General features: G+C 27.4%; 1 protein-coding gene across 1 annotated transcript; it reads right to left on the bottom strand.

Annotated features, from left to right (window-relative positions):
• Positions 1-421: 421 nt before the first annotated feature.
• Positions 422-22,315, bottom strand: LOC145849843 (neuronal acetylcholine receptor subunit beta-4-like). The gene is made up of 11 exons (XM_082954919.1): positions 22,182-22,315; positions 21,363-21,437; positions 18,929-19,083; positions 18,324-18,432; positions 17,057-17,189; positions 9,540-9,743; positions 6,646-6,802; positions 6,408-6,559; positions 6,111-6,211; positions 1,836-1,994; positions 422-1,400 (listed from the first exon to the last, which is right to left on the bottom strand). Exons 1-11 carry the CDS (start codon positions 22,311-22,313, stop codon positions 1,278-1,280), a joined length of 1,500 nt encoding a protein of 499 aa, XP_082811045.1. The 5' UTR covers positions 22,314-22,315; the 3' UTR covers positions 422-1,277.
• Positions 22,316-22,516: the final 201 nt, after the last annotated feature.

Genomic DNA, 22,516 nt, shown 5'->3' with positions numbered 1-22,516 from the left:
GTTTATTTTACAGCTTTGATTGCTAAAGTTAGCAAAGAATATAAACGACTGCTAAAACTTTAAGCAATTAAGATTACACTTTTGTTATAAATTAAGTTGAAGTATTCAGAAATTAGATATTTTAAACAAATTCAAATCTATGAAGCGCGTCTTAAATGATAAAACACCAGTTGTTGTAATAACTATAAGTTTTTGCTGACAATCAATTCAATCAAAAAAAATTAAACAAGTTTTTCTATAATACTATGCTTAAACTAGTTCACTAATTGAACTAGTTCACTAAACTTTTGCATACTTTCTATCAACACTTATCGATCGTAAAAAAAATTAGAATTTATTTTCTTGTTTAATAGACTCGTCTACCTTTTTTGAAAACAAGTTATTGAAAGCATCTAAATTTTTATTTGATTATACATTTGACTATAGATCTTTTAACAATAATGTTTCAAACAAATAATTTTAGTAAAACATGCTAAAACTTCAATATAGCTAAACCTTTTCAGACATTCACGTCAAAAATATTATAAAACACTTTTTATAATTTTAATACAACATATATTCGATTGAAAGTATTGTAGGTAATAAAAATACACGCTACAGTAAGTTTCTTAGCATCAAGTGAAATTATTTCCTAAGTGCTATTTCTTTTTTTGCTTATACAAATTTTTTAGGAATATTTGCTAATTTACTTTTTAAAACTTTGAGGTCATTTTTTACCTTACCATATTAATAAACTCAAAGTGTTCTAGAGTCAAACTTTTAATAAAGCACCTACGTTAAACTTAATGAAAGATTATCAGTAAACCAACTTCTATTAATCACTCAGAGAACCACTTTACCATGTACAATAGTACAATGAAATCAGTAAGCACTAGTGTATCAACGAGTAAGTGAAGCTGTAGGCAATAGAATAAGTTTTGAATAAGTTTTTGAAGAAAGAGTTAACCATAAGCTTTCGTAAGACCCGGGTTTCGTACTTTTTAAAGTTAGTTTTGAAATGTAATCCGATATTTAATATCTACAACACTTGTATTCTGGTCTGGTTTCGGTTAATAATATCAATAACATTTAGGGGGGAGGAGCTCGGACATTTTTCATCTAAACGCTTTGAGCGTCTAGGTCGTAGTTTGTAGCATAAGTCGTTATAAATAGTCTTACTGTGCAGCTGTCTTGATTTTAAGATAGAGAAAGAAAATATCAGTTTAGCTGTAGACTGTGAACAAGTTTTAATTTAAAGCATTTAAAGAATACTTTAAAGTTTACAACTGTAATGAAAATTACTCTTGTAGCATCATAGCATAAAAAGCAAATATAAACGTTCCAACTGTAAACAAAATCAAGTAAAACCACATTAGAACTCTGTCAGTTATCGCAGCAACTTTTCCCCATGTTTCAATGCTCTAAAATAAAGGTTGTTGTTAGTCTAAGTATTTTTTGTGAAAGTCTTAAAATGTTATAAGATCAAAGTTGACTTTAAAGTTTTGAATTTTTTTAACAAACTTTAAGCAGTAAGTATAGTAAATTGTATATTTTTTTTTAAAGTTATAATATATTTGACAGGCTTTAAATTAAGAATTTTTTTCATGTTTTTATGTATAGTCTTTTCCTGTACTAACAATTTAATTAATTATTGCAAAAAATTTTCAATAGTTTTTTTATAACTTTTTTTAATTATGCCATCAGAATTTATCAACAGTTATAATTTAAACAAATTTTCTGAGACCTTGCTTAAAATGTTTTAAAATAAGGTTCATATAATTTTATGATAATATTATATTTTTTATTAAGCATTTGTATTTTTAATAATAAAAATGTAATTTAGATAAAAAGTTAACCATAATATGTTTTTGATCGCTCTTCATCACTGATACAATTGTAAACAATTTAAGAAAGTATTTTTCAAACACCAGTGGAGCATCATAAACTATAGACGGCTGTGGAAGTTTAAAACTAGTTTCCAAGCTTCTTTCACAATTTTCAAACCAAAGTTTTGCCTGTAACAATTTTTTGTTATCATTCTATGACTAGTTGTAATTGTTATAAAAGTTATTTTGTTAAAAATACTATCTATGTTTTCCAGGCTCATTGTCAAGTTTGTATGGTGATTATTTTAAGCTGCAGTATTGCCGAAAATTATCTGTTAATTATTTCTAGTTTTACTAAGTAAAGTTTTAGTTTTAATTTACTAGATACTAAAACTGCTTTAAATAAAACCCCATTTGAAGTTAAAATACAGAAAGTAAATTTTTGTTTATAAGTTTTAATATTTAACTATAAAAATAACTATAACAGTTCAATAATACAGATATATTATAACTATTAGTTCAAATAATAAAATTGAATTGCGGCATTTTAAGTTTATTTTAAGTCATTTACTTTTTTCTTTCTTTTCTTAAGACAGAAAAATTCCTTTCGTTATTAAATTATAACAAAATTACAAAATTAAAAGTGATATGCAAAATATCTAGACTAGTTAAATAAATTAAACCATATTCTACTAGCTGCTAGTATAGTAGTGATTTAACGAATCCACTATCCGGATCAATATCCGGCTTTTTTTCACTATATTCGGATCCAGCCGGATCCTAAGTACTAAATTGGTTCCGACCGGATCTTAATTTTGTGGGTCCAGTAGATCACTAGTATTCGCATATGTTATCCAAAAAATTTATCTTAAAATGAATTGTTTGTACATAGTCTGCCTCTTTATTAGAAGAAATTGGACAGCTTTGAATAATGTGATTTACATGTAACAAAATTGGTTTTTTAAAAAAAACATGTAAAAAGAATTATTTTTGAATAAGAATTGAAAATGGTTATATAATAAACAAAGTTAACTCTCTGAGTCTGTTGGTTTTGTTTTTATAAGAGTTGAGACAGCTTTTTTATATAGTTTTTTTAAACAATTTTATTACAAAAATAAGATCGGAATCCAAATATTTTAAATGAATAATAGTCTTTTTTTAGTATTTATAAAACAACTCTAAATTCATAACAAAGTATTCCCTGAAAAGACACAAGTAAACTATCGAGCATAAACAAATTTACAACATCATACTTTTAAAATTAAAACTAACTTGTATTGTAGATTTACAAATATTTCTTTTTGTTTTCTCGTTGAGATAGAAAATAAAAATCTATTTTATGAAATAAAAAAGCAAAGGTTATCTTTCTAATTGCCCTTTATTTACATATGTTTACCATAACTGTATCAATACAAGCATAAATTGTATCGAAGGCAGGAATTTTTCGACATAAACATTCGTGGAACACTTGACTTTGGGTTTCAAATATGCACGAAGGGACATCACAAAGACACTTTTGCACGAAAGGTTTTTTTTGAATGAAGAGTCACTTTTTCACGGAAAGAAACTTTTTTTTTATTAATACTACTGTTATTATTATTATTCTAATTACTATCACTGTTGCCCCTAAATTTTGGTTGGTAACTTTTATTTTTGTAAATGTGTTGTTCTTTTTTTTTTAATATCACGGTAACCCCAAACTTTTTACCTTGGTCGGTATTTTTTTTTACTCTCGTGAAAAGTTGACCCTCTGTGCAAATATAATCCTTCGTGCAAATGTAACCCCTCGTGCAAAAGTGACGCTTTTCGTGTATATTTGAACCTTAATGCAAAAGTTTCTTTGTGCATATTTGACCTAGCCCATTCAATTTTGTTAAACTACTAACTTTAAAAGTAAGTTATGTCCAAAGAAAGCTAAAATAGTAAAAGTCAAAAAGTAAAAAAGTACAATTTTACACTTAAAGTGTATTAGAACTAGTGATGTACCGGACTCACTATCCGGGTCCGGGTCCGGCCGGATATTGCCATTTTTGTCTGATATCCGGATCCGGCCGGATTCTAATTTTTAAAAAAAGTCCGGATCCGGTTCCGGCCGGATTCTAATTTGAAAAAAAAGTCCGAATCCGGGTCCGGCCGGATCCTAACAGAGATCCGGCCGTACCCGGATCTAGTTAGTAAAAAAGAGCATACTGAAAAGTATTTTTCAAAATCATACCCTGTGTAAATTAATAAGAGTTATTTTCGTCAGTTAAAACTAAACACCTACCGTGATTGGCTCATTTTGTACACGTGACTATTTTACATTTGTTTACATTTAAACTATGAAACAAACATTTCAAAAATGCAACTTTTTACATATGTTGTAAAATTGAAAACTTTGAAATGAATACTTGCATTATTTATTGTTTAAAGTTGAGCTCAGAGAATATTTAGAGTTAATACGGTTGAATGTACGAGCCAATGAGAATCATATGACGAAATGTTTCAAACTAAATACTGATGCAACAAAACATCAGAACATGACAGGCAGTTTATATGTAAGCAGTTAGTTAGTTTGGTGTGCAGCTTGATACAACAAAATATCTTGAACTTTTTTGTGAATGGTTATTGTAAGTAGTGTTTTGTTTTAAAAGTGAATATTTCAACTGGTGTTTAGTTTTTTAAATATTTAAGCCAGGTTTATAGTTTAATAGTTTTTTTTTTAATTTTTCAGTTTCCTGTTTACTAAGAGTTTTAATTAACTTTTAGTTTATTGTTTTAAGTCTTTTGATATAGATTTAAAGAGCTTCCAGTTTTTAAAGTGTTACCAAAGTAATTAATAATTTTGTATATGCTAGTATTTCTTGTTGTGTCTTATATAAAAGATTATCACTCAAAACTGTCGTGTCTTATTATAGAAAGTAGTCTCAGTTAGAATTTAGTATTTGTTAGATATTAATTAAATAAGGTAGGATTCAAATATGATGGGTAGTACTAATAAGTTAAGTGTACCACAATCAGTCCACAACTTTACTGCCAAATTGTCAACCTTTGCTAGCTGTTCTACTGATTATTAGATTAAAGTAATTTTTTCAGTTTTTAAAAACCTCATTCTGACTCAGGCTTGTTTATACTCACTCTAGATAGTTTAAATGACGTAAACAGTGGCAACCCTGCTAGTTTGAAAATTTTTGGGAATTTTAGAAATCTTAGACTGCCTCAGGCTAGTTTAGTTTTTTATAAAAACTCAGACTAGTTTTCTTTTAGATTTTGAATGGGTTTGAGCTGATCCAGTTTTCAATATTTTGTGATTTTCTAGTGTATTTTGTTCAAGAACTTTCAGATTTTTAATTGTAAATAACACCTAAATTTGTAAACCTTGTGGCTAGCTGTTCTACTTATTATTAGATTAAAGTTTTTTTTTTCAGTTTTTAAAAACCTCATTCTGACTCAGGCTAGTTTATACTAGTGATGTACCGAACTCACTATCCGGGTCCGGGTCCGGCCGGATATTGCCATTTTTGTCTAATATCCGGATCCGGCCGGATTCTAATTTGAAAAAAAAGTCCGGATCCGGTTCCGGCCGGACTCTAGTTTGAAAAAAAAAGTCCGGATCCGGTTCCGGCCGGATTCTAATTTGAAAAAAAAGTCCGGATCCGGTTCTGGCCGGATTCTAATTTGAAAAAAAAGTCCGGATCCGGTTCTGGCCGGATTCTAATTTGAAAAAAAAGTCCAGATCCGGATCCGGTACATCACTAATTAGAACGCACAGCCAAAGTTACCAGACGATTTGTTTAACAACTTAGTACTGTTTAGTCGGCTATTTATTTGTATTTCTTTATAGTTTATATATTAATTTGTATGTTTATTATGTAACAAAACTTATTAAACCTTTTAAACAGTACTTAGGATTGTATTACAAAAAACAGTTTTTTGAACATCTTAGCAAGGTTAACTTAATATTACATTACTCATTTTATATATAAGTCATCAGGACCTATTATCAATATAAGAGTTATATTAAAATCAACTTTTAGACTATTAACTTTTACTCAACCTTTTTTATATATATTCTAGTTTTGCGCCAAATTAATATGAATTCTGAGGAAGACTTATGTAAAGAGTATTAAGTCTGGAACATATGTAAGTCTTGTTTTATATCAGATAATGTTGCTCTGCTTTGTTTATAAAGTATCGGTTTTTTAAACCAAATTTAAACAAAACAACATAAAATCTATAAAAATGTTTCTTAGTTTTTGTACTTTTGATCATATATACATTACAGTAAAGCTCCTTTGAAAAATTAAATTAAGTAGTTTGTTTTACATTTTTACGGTGAGATACGCTCTGTTCGGGCAGTTGCATGTCGTTTTTTTGCAATCTTCTACAACTAATCTTCGAAAAGTCTTTTTTCTGGAAAGGATTTTCTATGGAAAAATATATTTCACTATAAGTTTTTTTATGACTTTAATAAATTGAAAATTATATTTTTGATAGTTAACAAAAACAGAATCAGAAAAATAGAAACAGTCTTAAAAAATTAGACAAGGTATACTAAAAAATATAAAGTATTTTCTTTTACTTTTTAAAACTAAATGATTATTTTAGTGTAAATATACAAACTTTTAAATATTCGAGTTGTATGAAGAGATTCATCATAGTTTAAGTGTTTGAGACCTGCAATTTTATTCATTTTGAAAAAAAATAATTTTTTGTACCAATTTGGCATTGTATGCGAGGAGTTGGACCGCCAATATAAACTCAATACAAAAGTACTGCAACAAAAAATAAAATATATTTAAATAAGTTGTAGCTGAATTTGTAGAACTGTAAAACTGTAAGTATAAAATGTTTACAGTACCTGGTAACAACACATGCTGAAAGCAAAGCTATAGTAAATAGCAAGTAGGCGGCAATTAATGGAACAGAAAATGAAGTAGATGGCATTCGATTTGCAAATAAGAAAATGAAAATTGTGTCTCCAATTAGTAGTGAAATTCCAAGAGAAATTTTTTCGCCTGGATAAGTTTTAAAATTTTTATACAATTAAAAACTACGATTACTAAATAGTTTTAATTTATTTATTTAAAGTTTATAAGTCAAAAAAAATTGTTTAAAACGTTAAAGCTGACATTCTTAAGTACAAAGGAGTTTTTGTTCAATCACCTCTCGCGAATCTACGCACATTGTGTCCACAGCAAAAGTGCGTTACTTAACTATAGAACGTAAGTAAACGAGAGGTAGCAAGTATACGTATTTTACTAATTATTGACAAAGATCCTGGGCATTTTATTAAAACCGAAAAAGGTAATGTGAAAGTATGGTTTCTTCCAGCTAGTGTCACAAGCTTGAAGCAGCCATGGGATCTTGGTATTGTTTCTGTTCTTAAAATACGATACAAATTCATGTTGTCTGAAGAATGTTAGATTTTCATTAACTTAGTGATGAAGTAAAAAGTGAACTGAAACAACAAGGTAGGTCATAATTAAGAGGCCGAGCTAGAGTAGATTTTGGGTTGCTTACTACTATTTTAATGCTGCTAACGTAGCATGTGGAAGCTTAAATCGAAAAAAATTATAAGAAATTTTACTATGAAAGCTGATTAAAAGATGAACCATTTTCATTTGATGGGTTAATAAAACATTTTTTAAAACTTACATTGATTTACTAGAGAAAGATTTAAGCATTTTTTTTACAATAATTGACGAAATAACTGCTGAATATTTGTGTTGAACCCAAAAACATGTCTAGACATTTTAAGGTTCATCATGAAACTGATGTTGGAGAGGAAGAAGAAGAGTTTGAATTCGAGCGTTTAAAATTTATGTTGATGAAAGTCATTAGTTTCAACGCACAATTGTTCCTCTAAAGCTGTAGCTGGTGCTGGAGATTACAGTATTATACTATTGTGTTGTGAACTTTCATTATTGTTAGTCAGACTATTATGTTTTCTCAAAATTTTTATTAAAGTTGTTTTAACTACTAAAACTTATATAATACTGAGGAAGTAGTTAATGTTTATCCATCGGTTAAGAAAAATAATCTTACATAGTTTAAACATATATAGAGGTGAGTTAGCATTTAAAATTTTATATTAAAAATAAATATCTTGTTAGTTAAATGTATACAATAAATTGAGCTTGTACAATATTAATTACTTTTCAATTTTTTTGGATACTTTTAGAATTTTAAAATGCGTAATCAAAGGTGTGTGTAGATTAGAAAGAGGTTACTGTAGTCTATGAAAAGTTCTGTTTAAACTTAAATACTTATATAAAAACAAGAATAACCATTTTTTTATTATTTTATTATGGTGTATATACTATTTAAGAACCATTTGTAACAAAAAAAAATAAAAATAATTTTCTGACTATTAATATCTAATATTAGTTTATTGAAAGACAAAAAACGTTCAAAACATTTGGTCCTAGAACTAGGTGCACAAAGAACCTTTCGGCTATCTTTATTACGTTTTTCGTCACAACCCTTTGTATTTTAATCAAGTGATAAATCAGAGGTCGTCAGTCTTTTATAAGTCAATTGTCAACTTCCCTAGAAAAAAGTACTCACGGGCCGCACTGTATATAAAAAAATTGCGGACCGCCGTAGAGTTGAAAAAAGAAAATTTTAACTAATAAATAGTTAATGATACTGCTTTCACATTTGAGGCAAACTGATTGTCTGTTTTTCAGTTACCATAGATTCCTAACTTTAGAGTTCACTCTACTTAAACAATTCTAAAACTCTATAAAATTTTAAAATATGCGAGTTCTGACAGGGTTTCGAACTATACAAATGGTTAAATATTGCATTATTTTGTCATTTCAAGAATGGTCTGCAATTCTTTAAAATGCTGGACTGATTTCTCTCCAACATAGGAGATCCTCTGATTGATAGAGCAAGTTGTAGATGACATTTGCGTCAAATATTTTGAGAGTTTACTTTTGATGTTAGTACGATCAGACACTTTTTTTACTAATGTATGCTGGTTTAATTACTTTATTGTTTGTTTTAATTAGATTTAAAACTTTTATGAAATCTGAATGATAAATTACCCACCTAATATTTTTAACAATGAAATTTTACGAAAATAAAATAAAAGTAAAATAAATTTGAAAATTTGTAGTTTTATTTGAATAACTTTAAGTACTTAAACCCAGTTTTTAACTTAACTTAAGTTTAGTATTTAAATACAGCAGCAACTTTATCCAGGTTAACAAGTTTAAACAAGTAGTTTTAGAGCTCTAGTTATTCAAGAGCAACTAAATATATTCAAGTCAAAAAATTAATTGATTAGTGTTTTTTTTTGATGTAATAAATTAACTTTTTAGATTGTAGCCAAAACTTAATGAAACAAAATAATATATTAAAGATACTTAGCATTCTACACCTAAGTAAAACATTTTTTGTCTTTACTAAAGCAAACATGCTTGAATTAATTAAACTTATTATTTTTTTAATTGTATTAAATATAAAACTAAGTTTAGATTAAGGATTAAAAAATTTAATTTCACTCTTTGAAAGGAAAAAAACTGTGAAATAGAATAGTAGAGAGTTGGCAGTTTTTAAACAAAACTAATATATTTATTTAAATAAATATCTGTTACAAGTTTTAATAATTATCTATAACTAAGTTTTTTTTTTTTTTTTGTTGAAAATTATAGTTTTTTTTATGCTTTAACAAAACTAGATCCAGTATAAATTTGAAAAATGATTAATACTACTAGTTTCACAAAAACATATTTAACTACTTACAAGAAGCAGAAGGTAAATAAAATGTGAAGCATGACAGTAGGTTTACTAGCATACACGGTAGTAACATATTGAGTGTGTAAAACAAAGGTTTTCGCTTAGTTATTAAAGTAAATACAGCTTCTGTTGCTTCTCTTTTAGTATCCAACGGTTCATTGATTACTGCTGGAGAAGGAAGAAGATCCCATTCTCCGTGAGGTACAAATTCTATTTAAAAGTAAAAATTTTATCAATATTCGTAGTAATATTCAATATTTATTTATTTATAACTCTAAAAACATATACAGACTTATGTTTTGTTTTGTAGAACAAACTACGTACCAGACACGTAGATTGGCACGTTTCTGCAAATCATCAAACAAAGTATTTTTTATTTGCAAAATAACGCTCTTAAATTTCAATTTATTAGTTTCGAAGAACACTGATTTCCTAGCTTCAGTATGCATTTTTAATTGATATGTCATTGCTAAAATGTAATTTTCAAATAAAACAGTGTTTACTATGCTTTTAAAACCTTTTAGAGTACTTAGGTGTAAAGTAAACGAATAATATTAGTTTGAATCTTTCAAGAAAAAAAAGTTTTCAATGGAAAACTCTACAAAAATCTTAAGATTTTAGAAAATAAGCGAACACAAAGCAAAATATAAGTTGTACAACTCAAAAATGTATAATTTGTTGTAGTTTTTTTTTCAGATTTTGTTTAAAAGCTGTTTCTAATTGCGTATGGTGTAAGTTTTATTGTGGTTGCTTTAAAACTTTAAGTCTGTAACACTTTAGCTTTATTTTCTTAAACACATCAACGAAATTCCGATAGTTGTAGATTTAACTTAACATGTTTTTTTATAGCTATTTTTATTTACGTTTATATAATTTTAAACATGTGTATATTTTAATGTAATGTCCCTTAAACATCTTAAGATCCTATTTATTTACTTATGCTTTAGTTTTTTAGTCTTACATTACAAAAACTTTTTATTCGTTGAAGTCGAAGTTTGATAACTTATTTTGTTTAGTCTTTTTGAGGCTTTTTTATACAAAAAAATAACATTAAAACCATTTCTAATTGAACTACAATTAAGATTTATATATAGCAAGTTTATCTAGATATAGTTGCTCTGAATTAGCTTTAATGGTTATGTCATAAAGGGGCTGTAATTTTTTACATGGAAAACGTTTGTTATACCAGATGATACTGTTTGCTTGCTTATGACAAAGAGTCAAAACTTCTTCAGCTATAAACTAAAATTTTTGTAGAGTTTTTAAACATATTTCTTAATTTGTTACCAGCTAACTTTAATAATTACTATAAATGTAAGAAATGTCCATAATTATCATACGAGGTCTTCAGAAACAAACTTTTTCCTACCTAGATTCAACAGCAAAATAGGTCATAAATCGCAATCCTACCAAGGAATTATGTTATGGACTAAGCTACCATTATGTCTAAGAAAATATAAGTCTTTTGGAAAGCTCCAGGATGAACTTTAAACAACTGTAACCAAACAAATCAATTTTTGAACAAAAAAAATGTTGGGTATTAAATTACAAATACTATAAACTCCTTAAACAAAAGTAAGTGAATATACGAGTAACAATTATCACTAATGACTTTGATAATCACTATTTTATAGATAACTTTTGTCTAGATTGCAGCATTTTCTATCTGGTTATTCTTTAGATTATTTTTGAATATTACTTTTTTGAATTAAGTTCAAAATTTAATTAAGTTTTCTTTTTAATTTTTTTGATTTTTTTATCATGCCAATGTAAAAAAAACTAAATATAGATGTATATACTTTGATATAAAATTAAGTATTTAAATAGTAAGCTGAGATAACTGTTTTAAGCAAATTTAAATTAAAAATCTCTTTTTAAAGGAAATCAAAAAAAAAATTTCTTTTATATGTTTGCAAATATTGTTTGCTTTTTATTATTACATTTTTAGACTTAGAGAAGTATTCAAAATATAAAAGAAAATATATTTTAAAAGAGAAGGAAATTTGTTGTTGTTAATATTATTATTCTTTTTCGATTGATTTTTTCATAAAAAGCATAAATTTTACAGTACTTATCTTTATATTTTCATTTATAAAAGTTAAGTTAAGTTATGGTATAATTCACTTCTTTAAAATTGTTTAAAATTATACAATAGTTTATTTATCTATTCAAATGTAAAATGTTAAAACTGTTAAAGTAAAATTATTAAATTAAATAAAATTACGTTTTTAGAACAAAATACTGATAAAACTTTACGTAAAAATATTTCAGGGTATTACATTTCTACTTTCTTTAAAGAAGTTGTAACTTATCATTCAAGTTTGTTCACATGTTTGCTATTAGTATTGTTTATATCTATTTACAAGTTAATTTAAAGTAATATATATTTTTTTAGATCCTATGTTATTAGACAAGTTTTTAAGCACATTTTTAAACACAAAATTCAGTTAAATTTCGTTTAGTTTTTTTTTCTTTTATTTCGTTTAATTGATTGTTTTATTACTAAAGATTTAAGTATTTAGATGATTAAAAAAAATTGTGTGTTATAGCTCGTAAGAAATTTTATAAGCATGTAGTGAACGACTTGAAAACCGAAAGGTTTCTTTGTACACCAGGTCCTTTGACTAAATTTTTTGAGTGCTTTTTTTTACGATAAATAAACTATATATATATATTAAAGGTTTTATAAAAAGTTCTGATCGATTATGCTCGACAAATTAAATTGGAGCTAAATATGTATCTAATTATATAAAAACTATAATTTAAACAGCTGTTTCACACATTAAAATGTAAAATTTCATGTGATCGTCAGTAAGTTACAGTTTATTATAATAGTGAACAGAACATTCGATTTTAAATTTTTTATAATAATTGTGACGTAGTAATGGTACAGTTTATTGTACGATTAGCTGAATTTGAAATAATACGCTGTGAATGTTATTTTATGCTTTTTAGGAAAGTTTAAAAAGGTTATTTTGGAAAAATGTTTAAAGCTATTAGAAAAATTTTTTTAGACTGTTGGGAAAAATGTTATAAAATACTCGTGTTTGCCGCTTCGATTTTATTTTGTTTTGATATTTAGTTGGTTTTAATTTTGTTAAAAAAGTATTTTTGATAATGGATGCATATGTTTTGTCTTCCGCTTTTCTTGTTTAGTGTTACGTTCTTATCTGATTTTTCGATTTCTATTTTTTTCTAAGTTACAAAGTTTGCAGCCGAATTTAGTATTGAATTTTAATTTTGTCCTGTTTAATATTTCCCATTTAATTTTGTAGTCTGTATTGTTATCTTTTAAGTTCCATATGTAATTCGCTAGTTCTGTTGTGTGTCTTTTGTTAATATTGTTGAATGATGATTTGTGGTTTCTGTATCTTTGTTTAAAGGTATTTCCTGTAGATCCTATATACTGCTTTGTTGTTTTACTTGATGTTACTGTTGCTTTATAAATTATATTTGACACTAGGCATTCGTTATTTAAAGGGCAAGGTTCTTAACGGCAACTACAAAGTTTATCTTAAAAAAAGAAAGAAATAAAAAACAAAGAAAAAGAGACATAATATATTTCAACCCACAATTCAGTCTAAATATAAGTTCCAAGTTAGGCAAACAATTCTTAAACCTGATTACTACATCATTTGACGAAAACCACCCATTCCATAAAATATTCAACCGAAACACAATTAAAATATCTTACAGTTGCACAAATAATTTCAGAAGTAAAATAATAGCTCACAACAACAAAATATTAAACAAAAGCAATATAGACGATAAAAGCACCATAAAAGATAAACTTTGTAATTGCCGTAAAGAACCTTGTCCTTTAAATAACGAATACTTAGTGTCAAATATAATTTATAAAGCAACAGTAACATCAAGTAAAACAACAAAGCAGTATATCAAAATTTGCTGGTATTTATACTAGCATACCTACTGAAGACTTAAGTCTGATAAAAAACGCATGTAAATCAATACTTTATGAACAAGGAAACCTGTGGCAAAAGAAGAGAGCAAATAACACCAGCTCTCTTTTTGATGTAGCGCAGGGATCGTTCATGGGTGCAGAGTTATGTGAATTAGTAGGTCTTTTTTTGTTAGATGGGTTGAAGAATATCTTTGGTTTAGAAAGAGTTGGGTTGTACAGGGACGATGGTCTAGCTGTACTGCCCAATTCTTCTTGCTTTATAGTTTAAAGGCGAAAAAAACAAACGCACGCCTTCTTCAAATCCATGGGGTTACGAGTCACTATTGAATCACCAATGTTGACGACTGACTACCTGGATGTGAAGATCAACTTGTATGATCTCTCCTATATGCCTTATAAAAAGCAAAACAAATTATGTATATAAATAAATGTTCTAGCCACCCAAAAAATATTATAAACCAAATACCGAAAATAATTAATCAACGTTTAAATAAAAGATCAAGCAACGAAGAAAACTTTTTAAAGACAAAGCAAGATTACGAACTAATAATGAAAAAATGTGGTTACAATGATAAACTTAATTTTGAAACAACGGAACAAAAAAAAAAAACGACCAATAAAAGTAAAAGAAAGCGAAATATAATTTGGTATAATCCCCCATTCTGTAATTCAGTTAAAACAAACATCGGCAGAGAATTTATAAATCTAGTAAAAAAACATTTCAACAAAAATAACCCTTTATCAAAGATATTTAACAAACATAATATGCGAATCAGTTATTCATGTATGGCGAATTTGGAGAGATTAATTAAGTAACATAATCAAGGGATTTTAAACATAAGTAATTTAATCAAAAATCAGTGTAATTGCGCTTGTGGCTGTAAATATAATTTGAAGGGGGGCAATTGCCGCTCAGAGAACATTATTTACAAGGCAACAGTTAACTCTGACCTTGGAAAGAAGTTCTACATCGGTTTATGCTCCACTCAATTCAGATTTCGGTATGCTAACCACAAAAAATCCTTTAAAGGTGGTGTATACGAAAATGAAACTGAGCTTTCGAAGTATGTTTGCGGCCTTAAGCGCAAAAACATTGATTTTAAATTAACTTGGGAGGTGATAAAAAGAGCATAGCCAATAGCAGATGGTAACAACCCTGCTTGTAGGCTGTGCTTAAAAGAATCAACAGCCGTCATGTATGCGTTAAAAAAGGAAGGTTGTTTAAATAAAAGGAGTGAATTCATATCGTCCTGTCGACATATGAAAAAGCTCCTTTTAAAATACAACAAATTTTGAAGTATTTTATAGTCAATTAACTGTTTATTCCGTTAATTTTAGTTGTTTGATTAATTAGATGGTAGATCGATTTTTGTACTGAATATTTGTAATGTACAATGTTTAATTCTTACGTCATATTGTTTTTGTTTTTTTGTAAACTTTTGCATCTTTGTTTACCAAAGTGCTTTTTATTTTAAATTTGAACTGGCTTAAGATTAGAGACAATATTTTTTGTTATTATGAAACATATGTTCCAGCATTTTTAAAATCGTCATTTCAAAAAATTATATATGTATGTATATATATACGAATACAAGTTTAAGACATAAAAGTCACAAAAAACTTTTGACATAACACACTAGGACGGTTTGTGAAGCTAAAGTGTTTTGTAACTTTTTTGGGGGACAAATTTTATGTAAAACATAACCATAAATACTTTGCATTTTTATTAAAGTTCAGTAATAAGTTTTTCAGTATACCGTTATAATAAAGTATAGGTTTTTGTAGCCGTTTTTTATCAAGGTTTACATAATTTCAACCTTTATATCTTTTATTGCTATATCCTTTATTCATCTTAAGTTTCTATTTTACTTACTTATGCTTTAAAATTATTGTTTACTTAACATTAGCAAATTCTTAGCTGAACAGTATTAATTTTAAATACTAAATCTAAACTCATTATGACGGATCTGTTATCAAGCTTTCATAAATGTTAATTTTGGGTACGGGTCTAAATTGTACAAAGATAAAATTTCACGAGGTTACTAAATTGCACGAGGAGACTAAATTGCACGAAAGCACTAAATTGCACGAAGCCACATTTGCACGAGGGTGTGCCACTCTAGTGGCAATTGTATCTTTTTTACTTTCTTCTTTTCTCTCAAGCGAGTATAAATTCAACAATCTCGCGTAATTTTGACTTCTTTTTAGTTTCTACTTGAGCAAACTGAAGTCAGTGCAGCTTTTCGCTGCACTTAAGTTTTAATGGTTTCAATTATGTTGTCGAGTTAATTTCGATTTTAGAACACTGTTTGAGTTTGATTTAAACGTCTAGTTTTTTGCTTCTTTGATTCGAGTATTGTCGTCTTTTAAAAGAATTGATAATTTGATTTATTAGTGTAATGTTGTGCAGTATTTTATCATCTTTTCGTTTCGCAAATTCATTGTAAATATAATCATTATCACAGATTCGAACTCAGTTTAAATTAGTATAAGTAACTGATTTATTAAACCTTTAGTAAATAGTAAGTAAGTCATATTAGTTTATTTAAATCAACTATAATTTAAGCGTTATCTTGAGCATTAACTATACAAGTTAGAGCGCACGTTGCGTTGTAAATCAGGCCCATAATAGTGTATAAGTAGAAACCCGGGTTAGCGACAAGGGAACAAAATTGCACGAAGACGATTTTGCAACAAGGGTCAGTTTTGCACGAGAGTAAAAAAACTACAGAAAGAAAATATATAACAAACATAAAAAAAAAAAATTAAAAAAATTTAATAAAATAAAAAGAAAAAAAAGTTACTGACCGAGGGTAAGGGTTAGGGGTATGAGTGATAGTAGAAACTAAAATAAAATAATAATTAATAAAAATGATAACTAAAAAAAAACATTTTTTAAACTACCGACCGAGGGTAAGTTTAGGGGTAAAAAAATGTTTTTTAATAAAATTAAAACAATATATAACTAATAAAAATTATAATAAAAAAAAAAGATTTAAAAAATAATAATAATAATTAAAAAAACTACCGACCGACCAAGGGTAAGGGTTAGGGGTAACAGTGATAGTAACAAACAAAAAATTAAAAAAATAGTTAAAAAATTAAAATTAAATTAAACCAGTGCAAAATTGTGTCCGTGCAAAATTGTCTGCTCATGCAAAAGTTTCTTAGTGCAAAAGTGACCCTTCGTGCAAAAGTATCGTCATGCAATTTTATCTTCGTGCAACTTTATTCCCTCGTGCAAAAGTATCTTCGTGCAATTTTGTGTACTCGTGCAATATTGTCCCCTCGTGCAACTTTGTACGCTCGTGCAATTTAGACAGCTACCCGTTAATTTTATATCTATTAGGTTAGTTGTATACAATAGTAGTCGGTTAGCGTTTATTAAAAATTTTCTATTAAAATTCAATAAAAATAAAAAGTATGTGTCGTTATATTTTATAAGGAATGTTATAATATTATCACTGTTAAAAATAACATGAACATTTCTTAATCTTAGTTTACGTAGCATTGGATATAAAGGCAGATTTATTAAATATGTGAAGGGTCTTCGAAGTTTTTATTTACTAATAAGTAAAAAAGTATAAGTTTCATAGCTAACCTGAAGGATCATAACCTACTTTCCCTTCTTTTTTTCCGTCCTTATCTAACATAAGTTTTATTTGTGAAGAGTCATAAGCCGCTGATTTAAACACCAGATCACACCTCTGCTTATCAAAAGGAAAGTGTGCAACCTGATTTCAAAAAGTTGCACTTATGCTAGATTATTTGTAACTTAACCTATGAAAATTTGAAAAATAAATAGTTTAAAGTTTTAATTATGTAGGTTTATAATAGATTCTTTAACTAATCAAAATAAATAATTTTAACTTCTATTCATAACTTAATACATTAACTTAAGCTAGGTATAAAAAATTTGATTAAAACCTAACTTTGGTCATCCACAAATCAACATATTAAGTTAGAATATGTTTGCTATTTTATCATACAAGTAGTATTTTTAGTCAGTTTCTTGTGTCAAATTTAACTTGGTATAAAATATATTTTGAGTTTTATTTTCGTTAGCTTCTAACTACTATAATATTATGATGTATTACTACATTTAGTTTCTCTGATAAGTGTGTTTATAAGATGTTGTACTCAGTTCGGTGTTACTTGCTCCAGTAATTTTACCAGCACCTGAAACTTTTCCAGCTGTTTGTGCCCGCGTTGTATATTTAGTATCCATTTTATAGATGCTAATAGCTGATAAGGGCTTAAGTTATTTGTTACAACGCATTAAAAGTAGCGATAAAAAAGCAAACTAAATTTTTATACAGTTCAGAACTTTTAGGTCGCTTAAAGGTATGAACTTGATCACAGTTTCCCAATCATTTTTTTATAAGGCCCCCTTTGAAGAAAATAAAAAGCTATGGCCCCTCCAAGAAGATTTCTTAAAAAACTTATTTAAAATACGCCTAAAGCCTTTTTTTTTTTGCTCTTTATCATCATCTTTAAAGTATCTAGTGTAAGTTTAAAGTTATGGCTTTATTGGCCACCTAGAATTCTTAAATGAACACTTTGAGAAAATCTGAACTAGATATTTTTGAACTACTTTTGTTTCTCAGTAACTCGTACTGATGTCAGAGCTCAGCTACGAAAGTCGGTTACCTTAAGCGTATAACACGTCTTAAGGCCGCCATGGTTGAGTAGTACACCAAAGAAAGAGTTGTTATAATACTTACAACTAACTAAGCTATAGAAGTGGTTGATCTAAACCTCAAGCTAGGTCGTTTTAGTACTTAAACAAACAGAAAGCTATCTCGATAACTCATTATTAAGTCAGTGATCAGATTTGAGAAAACACTTATCAGTTACTATTAACTTACTTTGATTGAACAAGTTGTTTTGAAGATTGATAGTGGCAACCACTCAATAAGTCCAGTACTATGTACAAGTGCGTTTACTTCAACTGACCCTTGCATGTTGTCATCAATTCTATTTTAATAATTAATTTTTTTAAGCTTTTTTACCCAAAATCGTTTAGTTTTTTTACTATCAACTTATGATTTTTATTTTTAATTAAAGGTTTAAAAAATGAATGAAAGTTTAAAATAGGTTTTTTTAAACAATATAAAATTATTAATATTATTATTTATAAGGAGCAAACTACATATCAAAAATTGTGTTACAAACCAGTAAATTATTGCAAACATAAATTGCATAAACGTTTTTTAGGTTTAAAATATAAGAGACAGCAACTTTTCAAAACTAGGTTCAACTATAACAAGCAAACATTTTTTATAAACGCTTACAAAGCTTGTGAGTATCTGAAGATAAGTTCGTGAAACATGACTTACTTTGCAGAAGATGAAAAAAATTAAACTTGCAACTTAAATAGCATTTCATAAGCAAAAAGATTTAATTCAAAAAGTTTTTAATGAAACAGTTTACTTATTTAGCATAATTCTTAGTATAAAAATAAATCAATCACGTGTTAATTAAAATAACATCAGGTGTCCATATAGAGCTCGAAGGAATTCGTATTAGCTTTAAATCATCAAAGTCTGATCTATTCCAGGTCAATCTTAAGTCCTCCCAGCTTAGATACATGTACAAAGAAGTTGTAAGCTCTCCTTCTTTTTCGTTCTAAAAGTATTTTATCAAGACAAATGTTTTACAAACATATGTTTAGAAGTTGACTAACATAAAAAAAGAGCTATATTAACACATATAGTTGTTTATTTTGGGAATTTCCTATACAGTATCTTTAATAAATTTGTTCGAATATTTTGTAATGTGATTCCGGTTTTGTTTCACTTACTTTTGTTTTTTATAGAAAGTATTTAGATTTAAGTTATTGATGAAATCTTCTTAGATTTTTTTTCAGTTTTAGCAATAGTATAAATTTTCTCTTAATGACAGCTGCAAGAGAAATGCAATGAGTAAAACACCCTTTTGTATATCGCTTTCATTTAAAATTTTTGATTTAGTAGTATTTTTGTATTGAAACTGCTATTTTTTACTTGCTGTTTCATTGTTTTGAATGTCAAGTATGTGAATTCATGAGATATTTCTGACGAAATTACCATATATGGAAGTTGGAAGTGTGCAGTCATTATCTTTTCAGTCATTATTATAAAAATGCGTACTAAAATGGCTAAAGCATATCTGCGTATTTATATATTTCTTTTCAGAATTCTTTTTAATTTAGTTAAAGAGCGCTTCCGGATCGTCAACTATATGAGTTAATCTCTGTACAATAACTAATGATCGTCTTTTCAACCTTGCAAGTCTGAGAGCAAAGTGTAAGGTTTAAAACTTTACAGAACGAGATTTAATGACAATATGTAGTTCTTGAGTAGTTCAATTGTTCTGCAAAAAACCTTCAGATACTACTGCGTCAGTTTTATCAGATAGTCAGCACGCTTAGATTTCGGCGTAACTATTAACCTTAAAAATAACTAATACTCTTAGACAAAGAACAGATATTCTATCAAAAATCAAGACCGGAGGCAAGAACATTGAAACCGTAAAAGCTTTAAATACATACCTTGGCTCAAGTTTTCCGTCAAACGCATCATTGGACTCAAAAATCACTTGTCGCTTTTGTAAGGCATCAGTCACGTTTGCTCGATTGACTGCAAAAGTTTTGAAAAAACAAAAGTAAGCTACTTTTAGACTTGTAAAATTTTAAAGTTTAACTTTTTATGTAGTACTCTGCTGTATGATATCGAAACGTTGACCTTGTCGAATTTCAAACAGAACAAAATCAACACTTTTCACCCACAACGTCTACGTCAAGAATTGAATGGCAACAAATGACGATCAACAAGGAAGTGTTAAAACGTACTAGTTTTACCATTATGTACTTAATCCTCATTGAGCGCAGGTTTCGTTGGCCTAGTCATGTTCTAAAGATAGGCGACAAGAAAATTCCAAATTCTGTTGTACAGTGAGTTTGTGGCTAGCAGAAACAACTGCGGTCGCCAAACACTTTGATTTAAGGACGTCTGCAAGTGCGACCTAAAGCGCTTGAATGTCAACATTGACTAGTGGGAGGAGCTTGATAATGATCGTGACGTTTGGCGATATTTTGTATACAAAAGACATAATAATGATAATATCAACACTTAAAACTTATGCAGAGGAAGAAAGCTTGATAAGTTCTGTTTATTTATTGCTTACTTTTTAATATTTTTTGTTAATTCAATTAATATCATTATTCTACATCACTGTTTTTGTATTTTTTATGACAGTACATGATTAGTTTTTTAGCACTACACGCATAGCCGATTTCAGCTGATAGCGGGCTTATAATTATATAGATTAAGGTTAATTAAGAAAAACTAGTGAAATAATATTTTAGTAATTCATAAAGTTAAAAAACACATAATGTGTAGTAAAACTACTTGTTATTTTGAAAGTGTAAAAATTTTCGACCAATAAACAAGACAAGTTATAGATACCTTTTTTCTTTCTTGCAGGAAATTTTTCAGAAAATAGCTGCAACATTTAAAAAATACAATAACACTACTTTTTTTTTTGTGTAAATGTTTTATTTTATAGTTTTTAACATTATATATTTTTTAAAAGTACATTGCAGTAATGTTTAAACTTTTAAAAGTTTAAACTAACCTTTACTTTTAAGCTATTGCCTTTTCTACTTAACCATACTAAGTAATTACAAGTAGTTTTTTTATTCTTTTAAAGATAAAATTTAGACTTTTAATAAACTTTTTTTTTGTTTCTTTTTTTTTTTTGAATATTTAAGTATATTGTGTAGTAATATTTGTATTTTTGATTTTAAATAAAGTCAGTGAGCAGTAAAATTTACTTTATTATATTTATATCAATCTATACAGTAATCTAAAATTTTTAGTTTTTTAAGTAATTAAAAAAAGAAAAAACTTTCAAAACTAACACACCAAATCAATTATTTGTTTGAGATTCATATCACAAGTTACATTAGTTGCAATCAAAGGGTTTTTTGTAGGACGTACCTGTAATAAGCATAGCAATTTTTTTAACAAATTTAATATAGAAAATTCTAAACTTTTGAGAGACTGAAACTACACCAAGCTTTATAAGAAATTATACTTTAATCCTAAATTATACATCTAAGCAGCAAGGTTGTATGTAATTATTAAAAAAACTAAACTACAAAAATTAATACCTTAAATAAATAAGTATGCTAAGCTAAAAAGTATATTTATTATCGTCTATTTAAAATAGCTTAAGTTAATATTTTTAGTTTTGTTTTTAAGTATATTACTTTTTTATCGATATTAAAGTAATAAATATTTCGTTCTAGCAACATATTTAACTTTAGAATTTTCCTTAGCAATGACTAAATAATGAAATTTTGATTAAAAAATACTTAATCAGTTACTTACTAATCGCGTATTTATAATTTTGCCACTTATCTATAATGTTTAGCACTGTTCCTTAGAATAAGGTAAATAAAAAGAATAAAACTTTCATCTAAATACTTTCAGTAAAGTAAAGTAAACATAAGATTATGTTCCTAAAAAATGTAAAGCTTTATAAATTTCTTAATTTAAAAAACTAATGTTTAAAAAATATATTAATTTTTAACTACAATTCATAAGTTATTTATAACACTTTCTTACGAACAACTTGATATATTTTTTTATCAATCGTTTTTTTATACTTGTTTTAATATAAACCAAAGTTGGTTTCAATAAACTATTTTTGTATACAATTTTATTTTTTTAATTAAATACTTGTGTATTGTAGTTCTGAAGTAGTTGAGTTAGTAATGCTGCCTCTGTTGAAAAAAATTCACTGTGTTCCATTGAAATAACAAAGTTTTCAAAACTTAAAAATAACAATAATAATGCAGTCACACTTCGCATTTTTCTTTAGAGCGTATTTAACAAACCATCAATACTTATTTACCAGCTTTATGTTTATTTCGAGAGAGTTTGAATTAGTCATGTCCTAATATAAATTTAGTACACTTTTTTTTCAATAATCCGTTACTGTAAACTAATGTTTAGAAAACTACACACATATTTACGCACAGAATGCTTATAAAATGTATAATTTGAGTAAATAT

This window comes from Thalia democratica, chromosome 2, assembly GCF_965202585.1.
Source record: "Thalia democratica chromosome 2, ktThaDemo2.hap1.1, whole genome shotgun sequence".
NCBI lineage: Eukaryota > Metazoa > Chordata > Thaliacea > Salpida > Salpidae > Thalia > Thalia democratica.
This window is presented reverse-complemented; position numbering and strand designations above follow the sequence as displayed.